Source organism: Nerophis ophidion, linkage group LG29 (assembly GCF_033978795.1).
Source record: "Nerophis ophidion isolate RoL-2023_Sa linkage group LG29, RoL_Noph_v1.0, whole genome shotgun sequence".
Taxonomy (NCBI): Eukaryota; Metazoa; Chordata; class Actinopteri; order Syngnathiformes; family Syngnathidae; genus Nerophis; species Nerophis ophidion.
Window position 1 is genome coordinate 3064887 of NC_084639.1, and position 13620 is coordinate 3078506.

A 13620-nucleotide genomic window follows, 5' to 3' on the forward strand; every position below is an offset into this window, starting at 1 on the left:
GCTTAATTAATTTAAACATTTGTTTAATGTACCATACGATTTTTTTTATTTTGAATTGAGGCCAATAATGCAATTTTTTGTGGTCCCCTTTCATTTAGAAAAGTACCGAAAAGTTTTTAAATACATTTTGGTACAGATACCAAAATATTGGTATTGGGACAACACTAATCCAGTTGTTGTATTGGCATTTAATATCACCAATTATTGCTTAATTAGTTTTAACATTTGTTTAATGTACCATAAGATTTTTTTTAAATAAGGCCAATAACGCAATTTTTTGTGGTCCCCTTTCATTTAGAAAAGTACCGAAAAGTTTCGAAATACATTTTGGTACCGATACCAAAATATTGGTATCGGAAAAACACTAATCCAGTTGTTGTATTGGCATTTAATATCAACAATTATTGCTCAATTAGTGGCGACTTGTCCTGGGTGTACCCCGCCTCCCGCCCGATGGTAGCTGATAGGCGCCAGCGCCCCCCGCGAACCCAAAAGGGAATAAGCGGTAGGTAATGGATGGATGGATAGTTTAAGCATTAATTTAATGTACCATAAGATTGTTTTATTTATTTAAATAAGGCAAATAATGCAAATTTGTTGTGGTCCCCTTTCATTTAGAAAAGTAACGAAAAGTTTCGAAATACATTTTGGTACCGGTACCACAATATTTGTATCGGGACGACACTAATCCATTTGTTGTATTGGCATTTAATATCGTCAATTATTGATCAATTAGTTGAAAAATGTGTTTAATGTAGCATAAGATTTTTTAATTAAAAAAAAAAAAAAAAGGACCAACAATGCAATTTGTTGTGGTCCCTTTTCATTTCGAAAAGTACCCAAAAGTTTCAAAATACATTTTGGTATTGATACCAAAACATTGGTATCGGGACAACACTGATCCAGTTGTTGTATTGGCATTTAATATCACCAATTTTTGCACAATTAGTTTAAGCATTTGTTTAATGTACCATAATATTGTTTTTAAATAAGGCCAATAACGCAATTTTTTTGTGGTCCCCTTTCATTTAAAAAAAATACCGAATAGTTTCGAATTACACTTTGGTACAGATACCAAAATATTGGTATCGGGACAACACTAATCCAGTTGTCCTGGCATTTAATATCACCAATTATTGCTCAATTAGTTGGTAATCCATTTATTAATTCACAAATAATTTTGCAACAATATGAGAAACTAAACGAACGCGCACATCGATTCTGTTGAATAATGAAATAAAGTGCACAATAATGTTTTGAAACGTGAGCAGTTATTGATTGGAGCGTCCATGCCACTTCCGCCTCAATGGCACCCCCTCGTGGTCAGGTGCGCTCAGCAGCCACGGCGCCAGCTCGGACTTCTCCGTGTTCTTCCCGAGACTCTTCCACGTCCTGGCCCGCAGCGAGAGCGGCTTGACCCGGCGGGTGTCGGCGCGGTCTTGCCCCTGCTCTGGTTCTGAGCTGGACCAGTCCACCGCGTTTACGTCCCGGGACTGCCTCTCGGACTTGGGTCCACCTTCTTTGCGTCCGTAGCTCTTCGTCTTGATGGCCGACATTAAACGCGCTCTGCTGCGGCTTTCGTCGTCATCACAGGCGGGCTGGTCGTCTTTTCCCGGGTGGAAAGTGTTCTGCTGCCACGCGATGAAGTCGCTCAAAATTCCATTCAAGCGCGCGGCGAACTGCGGGTGCGTCATGGCGGTCTGGAGGCGGACCTCCTCCACGTCCTGCTTCATCTTCTCGTAGACCGTCTGGACGTTGGTGACCTCCGCCAGGGAGTCGTCGGCGAGGAGCTCCATCACCGCGGTGGTCCTCGCCAGCATCTCCCGGCACGCTGTCTTGCTCTGCCGCTTGGGCCTCTGGAAGGTGAGCAAGATCGGCATGGCGGTGTAGTGGAAGGCCTTGGAGGAGACCAGGGACCGGAAGACGTAGACCACGTCCAGGTGACCGCAGACCGCCAACTTCTGCAGGAAAGTCCGCATGTGTTCCCAATCCCCGAGGGCCAGGCGGATCAACACGGGCGGGTCGGCGAGCTGCGTGTGGTAGAAGGCGTACATCAAGTAGAGACCCCCCACCCGGACGTTAAGGCAGTAAGGGGGCAGGGAGTACTTGGCAGCCGTGGCCATGGCCGCCTTGCTGAACCGCCGCGTGTCGCTCATGCCGGGGACGCCGCGGAAGAGGTCGGAGAAGCGCATGTCTCTCCAAAGGGCCGAGAAGACGTCGAAGCGGATGGAGTCTTTCTGCTGGAAGCGGCCGAGGAGATCTTCCACGTCCTCCGTCAGGGGCTCGTAGAAAGTGTCCGCGGGCTTGGGGGCCGCCGGAGGCATCGTGGACGAAATTGGACGTGAACAAGCACCTGTGTCAGGTGTTTTTTTGTTGTTTGTTTTTGGCAGTGGGCGGGGCCAATTAAGTCATGAATGCAGCCAATCAGGAACAAGATCATCGCTGTTGCGTTCAGGGCGCGCCAATTGAGCGGTAACTCCGCAAATACGCTCCCTTCAAAATAAATGTCAAATTGACAAATTTTACCTGACATTTGAGGGACAAGCAGTAGGAAATGGATGGATTTGCTTTTTTAAAAGTGGGAAAATAGACCCGAACCAACACAAAGGGCTACTGAAGCCCACTACTACCAACCACGTAGTCTAATAGTTTTTTTTTGGGAGTGGGCGGGGCCAATTAAGTCATGAATGCAGCCAATCAGGAACAAGATCATCGCTGTTGCGTTCAGGGCGCGCCAATTGAGCGGTAACTCCGCAAATACGCTCCCTTCAAAATAAATGTCAAATTGACAAATGTTACCTGACATTTGAGGGACAAGCAGTAGGAAATGGATGGATTTGCTTTTTTAAAAGTGGGGAAATAGACCCGAACCAACACAATTAAAGGGCTACTGAAGCCCACTACTACCAACCACGTAGTCTAATAGTTTTTTTTTGGGAGTGGGCGGGGCCAATTAAGTCATGAATGCAGCCAATCAGGAACAAGATCATCGCTGTTGCGTTCAGGGCGCGCCAATTGAGCGGTAACTCCGCAAATACGCTCCCTTCAAAATAAATGTCAAATTGACAAATGTTACCTGACATTTGAGGGACAAGCAGTAGGAAATGGATGGATTTGCTTTTTTAAAAGTGGGAAAATAGACCCGAACCAACACAATTAAAGGGCTACTGAAGCCCACTACTACCAACCACGTAGTCTAATAGTTTATATATCAATGATGAAATATTAACATTGCAACACATGCCAATACGGCCGCTTTAGTTTACTAAATTGCAATTTTAAATTTCCCGCCAAGTGTCCTGTTGAAAACGTTGCGAAATGATGACGCTTATCTTGACTTGTTCTTGTGATGTTCTTGGTTGGAGCAGACATTTTATCCCAGCACCACTCACGGCTAAAAGACGTCCGATATAGTCGCATAATTACACAGTATTTTGGACATTTGTGTTGCTGAATCTTTTGCTATTTGTTCAATTAATAATGGAGACTACAAAGAAGAATGCTGTTGGTGGAAAGCAATGGTATGCAGCCGGCTTTAGCAACACAAACACAGCCGGTGTTTCTATGTTTGTTGTGAAGCTTTAATATGGAACAGAGCGGTCAACCGGCAGCTTTCGGTGAGAAAATTGTGGTAATAAGTCAGCTCTTACCGGAGACATGAGCGGAGCTTGCGTCGTTCCTCCTGCAGCTGTCAAAGAGGCAGCTGTGACTTTCTTGGCTCCTCCACGGCTTCCATCAGAGACACTGGCGGTCACCACACACCTCCAACTTTCAGATACGACCATATAATCTCACTAAAACACTAGTAACACAATAATCAGATAAGGGATTTTCCAGAATTATCCTAGTAAATGCGTCTAATATCTGAATCGCTCCCACTGCCCTCGCCTTTTTTTTTCCCTTCTAGTCCTTCAGTCTCACTATCCTCATCCAATCTTTCAACCTCGCTCAAATTAATGGGGAAATCGTCGCTTTCTCGGTCCGAATCGCTCTCGCTGCTGGTGGCCATGATTGTAAACAATGTGAGGATGTGAGGAGCTCCACAACCCGTGACATCACGCACACATCCTCTGCTACTTCCGGTACAGGCAAGGCTTTTTTATTAGCGACCAAAAGTTGCGAACTCTATCGTCGATGTTCTCCACTAAATCCTTTCAGCAAAAATATGGCAAAATCGCGAAATGATCAAGTATGACACATAGAATGGACCTGCTATCCCCGTTTAAATAAGAACATCTCATTTCAGTAGGCCTTTAAGTCTCTAATCAAAATATTTGCAGTTTTTGTCAGTGGCGACAGTGGAACAGGGGTTAGTGTATCTGCCTCATAATATGAAGGTCCAGAATTTTTTTAAGGAGTGGGCGTGGCCAGTTCAGTCATGAATGCAGCGAATCAGGGACGAGATCATTGCTGTTGCGTTCAGGGCGAGCCAATTGAGCGGTAATTCCGCAAATACACTTCCTTAAAAATAAAATAAATATCAAATTGACAAATTCTACCTGACATTTGAGGGACAAGCGGTAGACAGAAGCCAGATGAGATGGTTCGGGCATCTGGTCTAGATGCCACTCGAACACCTCCCTAGGGAGATGTTTCTGCCACCTCCGACCGGTAGGAGGCCATGGAGAAGACCCAGGACACGTTGGGAAGATTATGTCTCCCGGCTGGCCTGGGAACGCCTTGGAATTCCACGGGAGGAGCTGGACCAAGTGGCTGGGGAGAGGGAAGTCTGGGCTTCCCTGCTTAGGCTGCTGAACCCGCGACCTGACCTCAAATAAGCGGAAGATGATGGATGGCTGGATCTTTTTCACACTTCTTTTGTCATTATCTTATGTATCTTGCTATTTCTAATATGTCTGTACTTGGGATGTAACAATATGAACATTTCATATGATTGTCGTGACCAAAATTATCGTGGTTATCATCACGGTATTGTCAATGTGCTCAATAAGTATTTATACTACACTAAAATCTTTTGACCAAGTTATTTAAAAATAATAATTAAGCATGTTTCATGTTTCTTATGCTTCACTGAGTGTTTTAGTCTTAGTATTTTATTGTTTTAATGTATTATTTTTAGTTTTAAATATTGATTTGTACAAAGTGTAAATAAAAAGTGTGGAGAAAACTCTTTCTTACTGTTAAGCGGTCCTTGAACGCACCTCAGCCTTGTCTTCCTCACAGTAGAATGATCACTCCGTTCTGAGAGCACATCTTGTGGGTTTAATGTGCACAATAGAATATCTTTGTTGCTCAGACAGTAATGTGTTAAAATAAGTTTATATTGAGGTAGGTACTGTCTCAAAAAAGACATGTCTTTAAGAAGAATCTCATACGTGGTAAGCAGGATTTTGAATTTCAGCCTCTTGGCACTGACATGCATCCACTCGTGCAGATGAAACTGCCTTTTTGTCATCTTTATGTCCTCCAGCTCTATGGCCGTCCATTAATTTGAATCATATGACCCTAGGCGGAGCACCAAATTACATTTTTTTTTTACAATTAAAAGCCAACAATTTCAATTTAAAAAAAGCTAAAATATTATTATTCACTTAAATATGATTATACTTTTACCAAGTTAGTCAGAGTGTAAAATAGAGATGAGGTTATAAACTTTGCAACATCGTCAGTAGATAATACAATCATAATACATTATAATTATAAGTGCAGGAGCCTCAAACTGTGGTACTCTGGCTCCATCTAGTGGTGTGCCAAAGAATCACTTGATTATAGTGGGTTTTTTTTTACCCCATATTCTAACAATGTTACTGGTCAAACTGTGTGTAATGTTACAGTGGCCAACAAATATGAACAATACTTGTTAAATAAAACCTCTGCCTTTTTTTTAATGAATACCTAGACCTACTTTTGTACTGGATTTCCATGTTGGTCATTATGGTGGTACTTAGAAAGCCATGTTTTTTTAGAGATGGTATTTGGTGAAAAAGTTTAAAAACCACTGTTCTGGGGGTTGAGCCTTCCTGTCTTTAAAAACTCTACTTTTAACTTTGCATCAAGGGTCTTTGAACGTACCACAGTTATGTGCAATGAGATGCAACAGTGAAAGTTGCACATAACTTTCTCTTTTGCTGCCACATATCTATTATGTTATTAACTTTCATTCATCACTTAATCTATGTTCCAAAACACCGGTTGGTGTGTGAATGCTTCAAGGGGAGCGCTGATGGTGTTGGGATGCTGTGATTAGTGAAGTGCTTGCAGTTAGCTTCACCTAATCAGGTGGAACAAAGCATTTTACATTCTTAATAAGGATTGTAGGTAGTCTAACACATTCTTAGATTGACTTAAACAAGCTTGTTATTGAACGTTCACGGCTAAATACATTTTAAATTTACTAGAGATGTCCGATAATGGATTTTTTGCTGATATTCCGATATTGTCTAATTCTTAATTACTGATACCGATATATACAGTCGTGGAATGAACACATTATTATGCCTAATTTTGTTGTGATGCCCCGCTGGATGCATTAAACAATGTAACAAGGTTTTCCAAAATAAATCAACTCAAGTTATGGAAAAGAATGCCAACATGGCACTGCCATATTTATTATTGAAGTCACAAAATGCATTTTTTTTTTTTAACATGCCTCAAAACAGCAGCTTGGAATTTGGAACATGCTCTCCTGAGAGAGCATAAGGTGGTTGAGGTGGGTGGGGTTGAGGTGTGTGTGTGTTTGTGTGAGGGGGGATTGAGGTGGGGGGTGTATATTGTAGAGTCCCGGAAGAGTTAGTGTTGCAAGGGGTTCTGGATATTTGTTCTGTTGTGTTTATGTTGTGTTACGGCGCGGATGTTCTCCCGAAGTGTCTCACAGTGTGGAGCATCTTTGTAACAGTGTTCAAGCTTTTTATACGGCCACCCTCAGTGTGACTTGTATGGCTGTTGACCAAGTATGCGTTGCATTCACTTGTGTGTGAGAAGCCGTAGATATTATGTGACTGGGCCGGCACGCGAAAGCAGTGCCTTTAAGGTTTATGAGCGCTCTGCATTACTCACTAGGTCCGTGTACACAGCTGCGTTTTAAAAAGTCATACATTTTACTTTTTCAAACCGATCACAGATAATTTTGAAACCAATACTGATAATTTTCGATATTACAATTTAAAGCATTTATCGGCCAGTAATATCGGCAGTCCAATATTATCGGACATACCTAATATTTACATTTATGTGTTTTTATAACTTACATATTTAGATGGCAGACAGATTTTTTTTTTTTCCAAACTTTACAAAACAAAATAAAAGAAACTAAATAGAAGGACGCTGGAAAAGAAAGGCAAAACACAGGAGTTTTTCTCTGGGATAACAAGGGAGTTGACAGGTTAATAACTAAAGCCTGAACTATAAATGGAATCCTCAGCCTAATATGTTCAGTTTCATACTTTTTAATTAAAATGTGTTTCATGTATCGTAGGTCACAACTTCAACAAAAATAAAGTATGCGCCTGAGGGTCCTTTGATGCCACTTCCTGTGCTATCAAAATAAGACAAGAGTTGAAGGTTTGGACTGGAAATGAAAAAAAGTGGGACCCGAAAAACAAAAAAACCTTTGCATTGCATGGTCCTTCCTTTAGTTCTTATCAGGGTTACCAACCTCCTTTGCCACCCTTTTTCTTCTTCTGTGGTGCCTTCTTGCGAGTGGCCCCCGAGGACGCCGGTTTTTGTTGTCGCGGAGGTACTACGTTGGTGGGGCCCGGGCCGGCCGCAGAGCCCGGTCTCGGGGAGGTGGGGGGGCTGCTGGCGGTCTTACTAGCATCCCTGGAGTATAAGAGGAGGGGAGAAAGTTTATAAAAGTACTTTAATACCAGTGACGTGGTGTCAAGGGAGGGAAGTGATGCAGTGCCTCACCTGCCACCAGGTGGCTTAACCATGAGATGTTCCAAAATGAAGTAATATAATAAAATAAGTTGAAATATTTCTCTTTTGGTTTATGCTTTCTATGTGATTTTGGTGTGGTTCCTGTATATATTGATCATTTTCATGGTCGAAATTCCATCTTTCCTGATCAAAATAATGCAGCAGACGAGAAGTGAGGCAGACACAGGCGGTGCCTCCACGACTACACACAGTGTGTATTGGGCGCGTGCGTGCGAGGGGGTGCATGCTTGTTGCTAAGGGGAAAAGGCAGGTTATGAGGCAGAGAGTACCTCTGCCTCAAGGTAGAGAGTACCTCTGCCTCAAGGTAGAGGGCGATATATTGTCAACTTGCAGTTCAATGCCTCAGCAGTACTCTGACTCGCCACACTGGGAGAAGTGGGGGCGCTCAAGCTAGCAGACACAGGTCTAGCCAGCGAAAGCCAGCATTTTTTTCTTTTCTTTTTTTTTTTAAACTGTATTCATAACTAACATGGAATTTTTATTAGAGTAAGCCAGCGTTTGTGGGTGTTTTTTGTCAGATGCAAAAATATTGTTTAATTTCTTGGAATGAAATTGAATCAAATGAATGTTTCTGCCAATATGGAGGATTATATACTGTATCCAAGATTAAATACTTCTCTAAACTGGACTTTAAGACAAAATGAATGTGATCATACAAAGTACGTTTTCATGGAAGGTAGCTATTGCTGCTTCAGATACAAATACAGAAAGGTAATACCGTATTTCCTTGAATTTCCGCAGGACATATAGTATGCGCCTGCCTTGAATTACTGCCGGGTCAAACTCGCTTCGCAAAATAATTAGCGCATGCTTAGTATTACCGCCGGGTCAAATTTGTAATGGCATGAGTGACACTTCCCCTGTCATTTTCAAAATGGAGGAGGCTGATTTCAATACCGGTAATTTGAAATCGCATAAAAGGAAGAAGATTAAGAGCTATTCAGTAGGATTTAAGATCCAAGCTATTGAATACCAGTATGCTAAAAAGAACAGTGAGCAGCTATGTTTTATTAATAAACCTGTGGAGCCGACGGTCCGACAGACAGGCAGAGCACGCTGAAGCCCGGCCCAAGAAAGCGGCGCGCGAGCGGAGAGGAAGAGCGACCAGGACGGAGATTTTATTGAAAAATAAAGTCAAACTGCTCAAGCCATGTCCTTCCTTGGTGGTCCTGGGAACCCGCAAGACGACGGCTTGAGACCGTCACAATACCGTAGCTGCGTCTGTCAAATATGAGTCATTAAATGAAGGCGCTGGTGATCCTTCTTTCGACTACTCGGCTGCAGAAGAAGTGAAACGAGTGACGTGATATGTGCATGAGGAGGTAACAAAGGAAGATCTCCATCGAGACAGAGAGACTTTTAAAACTGAAGAAAGATAAGGAAGACTTCTATAAACAAGTTATCGATGCTTTTGATCAGAAGCGGCTGGCATGGACTATATAAGTAAAGGTACGACCATAATAAAGTTTTTTTTTTATTAAATGTGCTTTTCATGATGGTATCCTTACGTCACACTCAGATTTTTACTACAAGCCTTTGGTAAGTGCTGGAGTGAGAAGAGGTTTTAAAATAATTAGCACATGCTTACTTTTACCGCATGCCTTTGGTAAGCGCAGGAGTGAGAAGAGGTTTTAAATTAATTAGCGCCGCGGCAGTAATTGAAGGAAATACCGTATACACTCACAATAATTGTTTTTGTTAAAAGCAAATGGAACCAAAAAGTATTTAAGAACAACTTTATCAAATACTTTTTGGAACCATTTATCATATCATGATAACGTTTTTATGAAAGCGTATAAGTCCCTTTTTTCCCCCTGTAACTCTAATGTGCAACCTGAATCAACAATGACTAGAGCGGCACATATGATTTTAAGTAAACAAAAAAGAAGAAAAAAAGTATATATGCCTTACCTGGTGTTTGGTTCACCGCACGTCACTGTTTATTACACAACAAAAAAGTGAGGAACTAAGCAACAGGAAGTTTACTCACAGCTCGGCAGAAGCGCCCGCCACCGCCCCCTGTGTGCCTTTTCCGATTTGCTCCTTCTTCTTCCCCTTCTTCTTGCCTCGGTAGTAGGTGCGCTCCCTCATGGGCAGCCACCTCTCGGGGTCAGGGGTCGCTTTGGGGTCACAGTTCTTTGGTAATTTACCTGGAGAGAGGAGGAGGAAGAGGGTTCCAACAACGAGCCTCGAGCAAAGCGTTACGCAAAAAAAAACAAAAAACCTTTCTTCTTCTTCCTCTTCTTCTTCATATCCCCTTGGCTGAAAAAGACAAACATATCCATCAATAAAAAGGGTCATAATTAGTTAATTAAAGGGATGAGAAGGCACTGTTACCCTTCTTCTTTAGGAAGGACCTCCCCCACCACTTTCCCTGCCTTTTTCCTGACATACGTGGCTCCAGGGGAGTTCTCCAGCGCGTCCACGTCCACTTTGAAGGACATGGTGTCCGCCGACGGCAGGTGCTTGCTCAGGCTGCAAGCGACGCGTTCAGGAAAAACTTTGGCTGGACGCTGCAAGAAATGTGCTGACCAAACAAATTTGTACATGTCGGGAGATGTAATAGGACCACATTCCGGGTGCGAGGATACGATTTGGCTTTATCCGTGTCCACCAGCGAGTAGGCGGAGATGAGCTGCGCCAGAGTGTGAGTGTCTTTAGGGTTTTGCCTGTTAGATGGACACAAACAACAAAGGAATAAAACTTGCCTCCTTGTCATTTCTACCAATTTACATGTTCCTAAATTTTGTGTGTGCACTTTTTCAAAAAGTTTTTTTTAGTCCAATAACAAGTAGACATCCACCTAGTGGTGAAATTGGTGTCTTAAAAGTTTTAATCAACTAAGGAGGATTGTATTTTTTTTATTTTATTTTGTCCATCATTCACGATCCCTATGTAAGACAAGAACACACAGTATTTTCCAGACGATAGAGCGCAGCGGTATATAACATACTTGCCAACCTGGCAACCTTGGGGTGGGGGGGAACTGTCCTGGATGAAATGAAATTCTATCTTCCAATCATTTTGGAACTTCAAACGTATTTATTCTTCTTACTTGTTGTCGCCATGTCTCCTCTACATTTTTCTGCTTCGTTTCCTCCTTGTGAGAGCAGTTGTGCGCTGAACTCCAAAAGCCGTAGATGTTATTGTAGCGTCCCGGAAGAGTTAGTGCTGCAAGGGCTCCTGGGTATTTGTTCTGTTGTGTTTATGTTGTGTTACGGTGTGGATGTTCTCCCGAACATTCTAGTTTGGTCTGGGTTGACAGTGTGGCGCGTATTTGTAACAGTGTTAAAGTTGTTTATACGGCCACCCTCATTGTGACCTGTATGGCTGTTGACCAAGTATGCTTGCATTCACTCGTGTGTGTGTGCTTGACATTAACGTTATCATTAAACCAATTAAAATATTTTACAACTTGTCAGCATTTCTTGACATTTTCGAGTAAAGACCATTGTTAAACCCGTCCAACACTATATTATTGTAAGACTGGGTCGGCACGCTGTTTATATGGGAGGAAAAACAGACACCTGAACAGCATGCGGCTATTAAGGGGTGAAGGTTTCAGGTGAGAGAGGACGCTAAAGGCAGTGCCTTTAAGGTACGCTCCGATATTGTTGTTCGGGTGGAAATCGGGAGAATGGTTGCCCCGGGAGATTTTCGGGAGGGGCACTGAAATTTGTGAGTCTCCCGGGAAAATCGGGAGGGTTGGCAAGTATGGTTTATAATACGCACCCACTAAATTTTAAGAAGAAAAAAATAGTATTCCATATATTAAGCTGCAGATGTATACGTTGTGAAATTAGTTATTTTCACAGAAATATTTTGTCAATGTTCATTTACAAACCTTAATTGTTTCCAAATAGTGTCTGTAAGACGGTAGTAAAATGGCTGATCAAACAAAACGTAAGTTATCGCTATGGACCCACTAACTGCAGAAGCTAGCTCTCCAATCAGCTTAACAGACTCAATAACTCTGGTATGTTAGTAAATTTATGAAACTGAAACAATACAAAAAGAATGATATTGTAGGTTACTAATACCAACAAAAACACATGTAAACGTATTAACTAATGTTAACGATGCTAGCTTCATTACATTATGATAGCTCGTACAAATATGCATGAAAACACTCCTACGGACATCACACATGGGACGGTTTAGTAAGTAAGAATTGTTTTGGTTATATTACAAAACCTTCAAACGTTGCTTGGAGCGATTAATGAAGAGTCCGTACGACTAGTAACGCAATGGACGGCTAGATGACATAACTTCTGGTTGAAATCTCTAAACAGAAGGGCATTGCAGCACCAGCAGTGAGCAAACGTGTCCAAAAAATGTCCCCATAGCACAAACAATAACACCATTTCAGGGACTTTGCATGTTTTGTTTTTCCCCCCAATTATTGGCATTATGGCCATCAGCAAAAAACAAAAACAAAAAAAACATTCATTAGCCGTACCGTTTTATAAGAGTTCTAGACATAGGAAAAGAGTTCCAGATTATCATCCGGAATTTACAGCAAATATCTTTACTTATGCATTTTAAGTCATAAAACACAGCCAGTACGAAGTGGCTAACAATGCAAATAATGACTGCTCCGCCCATAAAGCCCTCTAAAAAACGCTACCAATACTCTATTTACATTTTGTGACCTGAATACTAAGCAGGTATTAGCAATTTTATTATAAGCGCTAATGAAGACAAATTATGTTTAGCCACGCTGTGATCACAGAGAGCTAACTAGCTTATGCTGCTGTATTGACATATTGAGCCGGTGAGCTTCTCCTTTGCCTCTAAGCTGGTGAAAGTTAATTCTACATTATAAAAGTTGCCTCTCTCTTACATAGTAACATGTTGTGGACATAAACTGATAAGTTGGTCAACGTTGACATCCAACTTATTCCTGGAGATGGCGAGAAAGACACCAAGATGCTCATTTACGGCACTTCATTTTTTAACCTTTTGGGTGGATCATGATTAATTCTTCATCCAAACGGGAAAATAAGAACATCCCATCAGTCAGCATCCCAGTGAGAGCAGACATTGTAGACTAAATGATTGTATTCTTTTGGAAGTTAGTATTTCTTGTTTAGCACTTAGTAATACTGCTGTACGATGCGAAGCATTCGTTGTTGAAGATAAAAGCGAACATTGTAATAAGTCTGTGAAATTAATACGGCGCCATATTGCTTAAAATGAGCAAAAAACTTAATTACATGTAAAAGTGCCTGTCACTTAATTACATATATTGATGGAGGTGTTGGGATGTTTTTTAAAGCGCTTTATAGACTCCCATTAGGTCTGTTGTTAACTGACTTTTGCTACCGTTTATGAGTTTGAACGCATTAAAAATAAAAAATAAACAAATTGTGAAAGATGGATGAAAACACAAAAAAGTGCAGTTCCCCTTAAAAAAGGTAATACATTTTTCAGCAGGTGGTTGTCCACCTTTCAGCATTCAAACTTTTAAAGTGTAAATATCAGCTACAAATGTTGTTCCTCACACTCACTTCCACAGTTGCTCCAGGTCACTAATTGCTTCCTTTTTCCGACCGTGTTTCAGTTTGAAATTGGCGGCTTCTCGCACAAGAGCCAAATGGGCCTCGGATCCAGGCTGAGGAGGAAGAGAAGCGGTTAGTAAAATGATTAACTACTGAAAAACTTGATCAATCAGTAGATTACATTTTTTTGTGTAGCAGACTGAGCACAGGAAGTAAACAG

General features: G+C 41.7%; 2 protein-coding genes across 3 annotated transcripts in view; both read right to left on the reverse strand.

Moving 5' to 3' along the window:
• Positions 1–1157: 1157 nt before the first annotated feature.
• Positions 1158–2492, reverse strand: LOC133546109 (snRNA-activating protein complex subunit 1-like). The gene has a single exon (XM_061891954.1). It carries the CDS (start codon positions 2322–2324, stop codon positions 1272–1274), a length of 1053 nt encoding a protein of 350 aa, XP_061747938.1. The 5' UTR covers positions 2325–2492; the 3' UTR covers positions 1158–1271.
• A 4898-nt stretch (positions 2493–7390) lies between these two features.
• srp72 (signal recognition particle 72) overlaps positions 7391–13620 on the reverse strand; it is a 51861-nt gene continuing 45631 nt past the window's right edge. For both annotated transcript variants that reach the window (XM_061891953.1, XM_061891952.1), the window contains exons 14-19: positions 13410–13513; positions 10491–10568; positions 10237–10374; positions 10124–10161; positions 9890–10049; positions 7391–7779 (exon numbers count right to left, since the gene is read on the reverse strand). In XM_061891953.1, the coding sequence (XP_061747937.1) occupies positions 7608–7779; positions 9890–10049; positions 10124–10161; positions 10237–10374; positions 10491–10568; positions 13410–13513 (690 nt within the window). In that variant the 3' untranslated portion in view covers positions 7391–7607. The remainder of the gene's footprint in view (positions 7780–9889; positions 10050–10123; positions 10162–10236; positions 10375–10490; positions 10569–13409; positions 13514–13620) is intronic.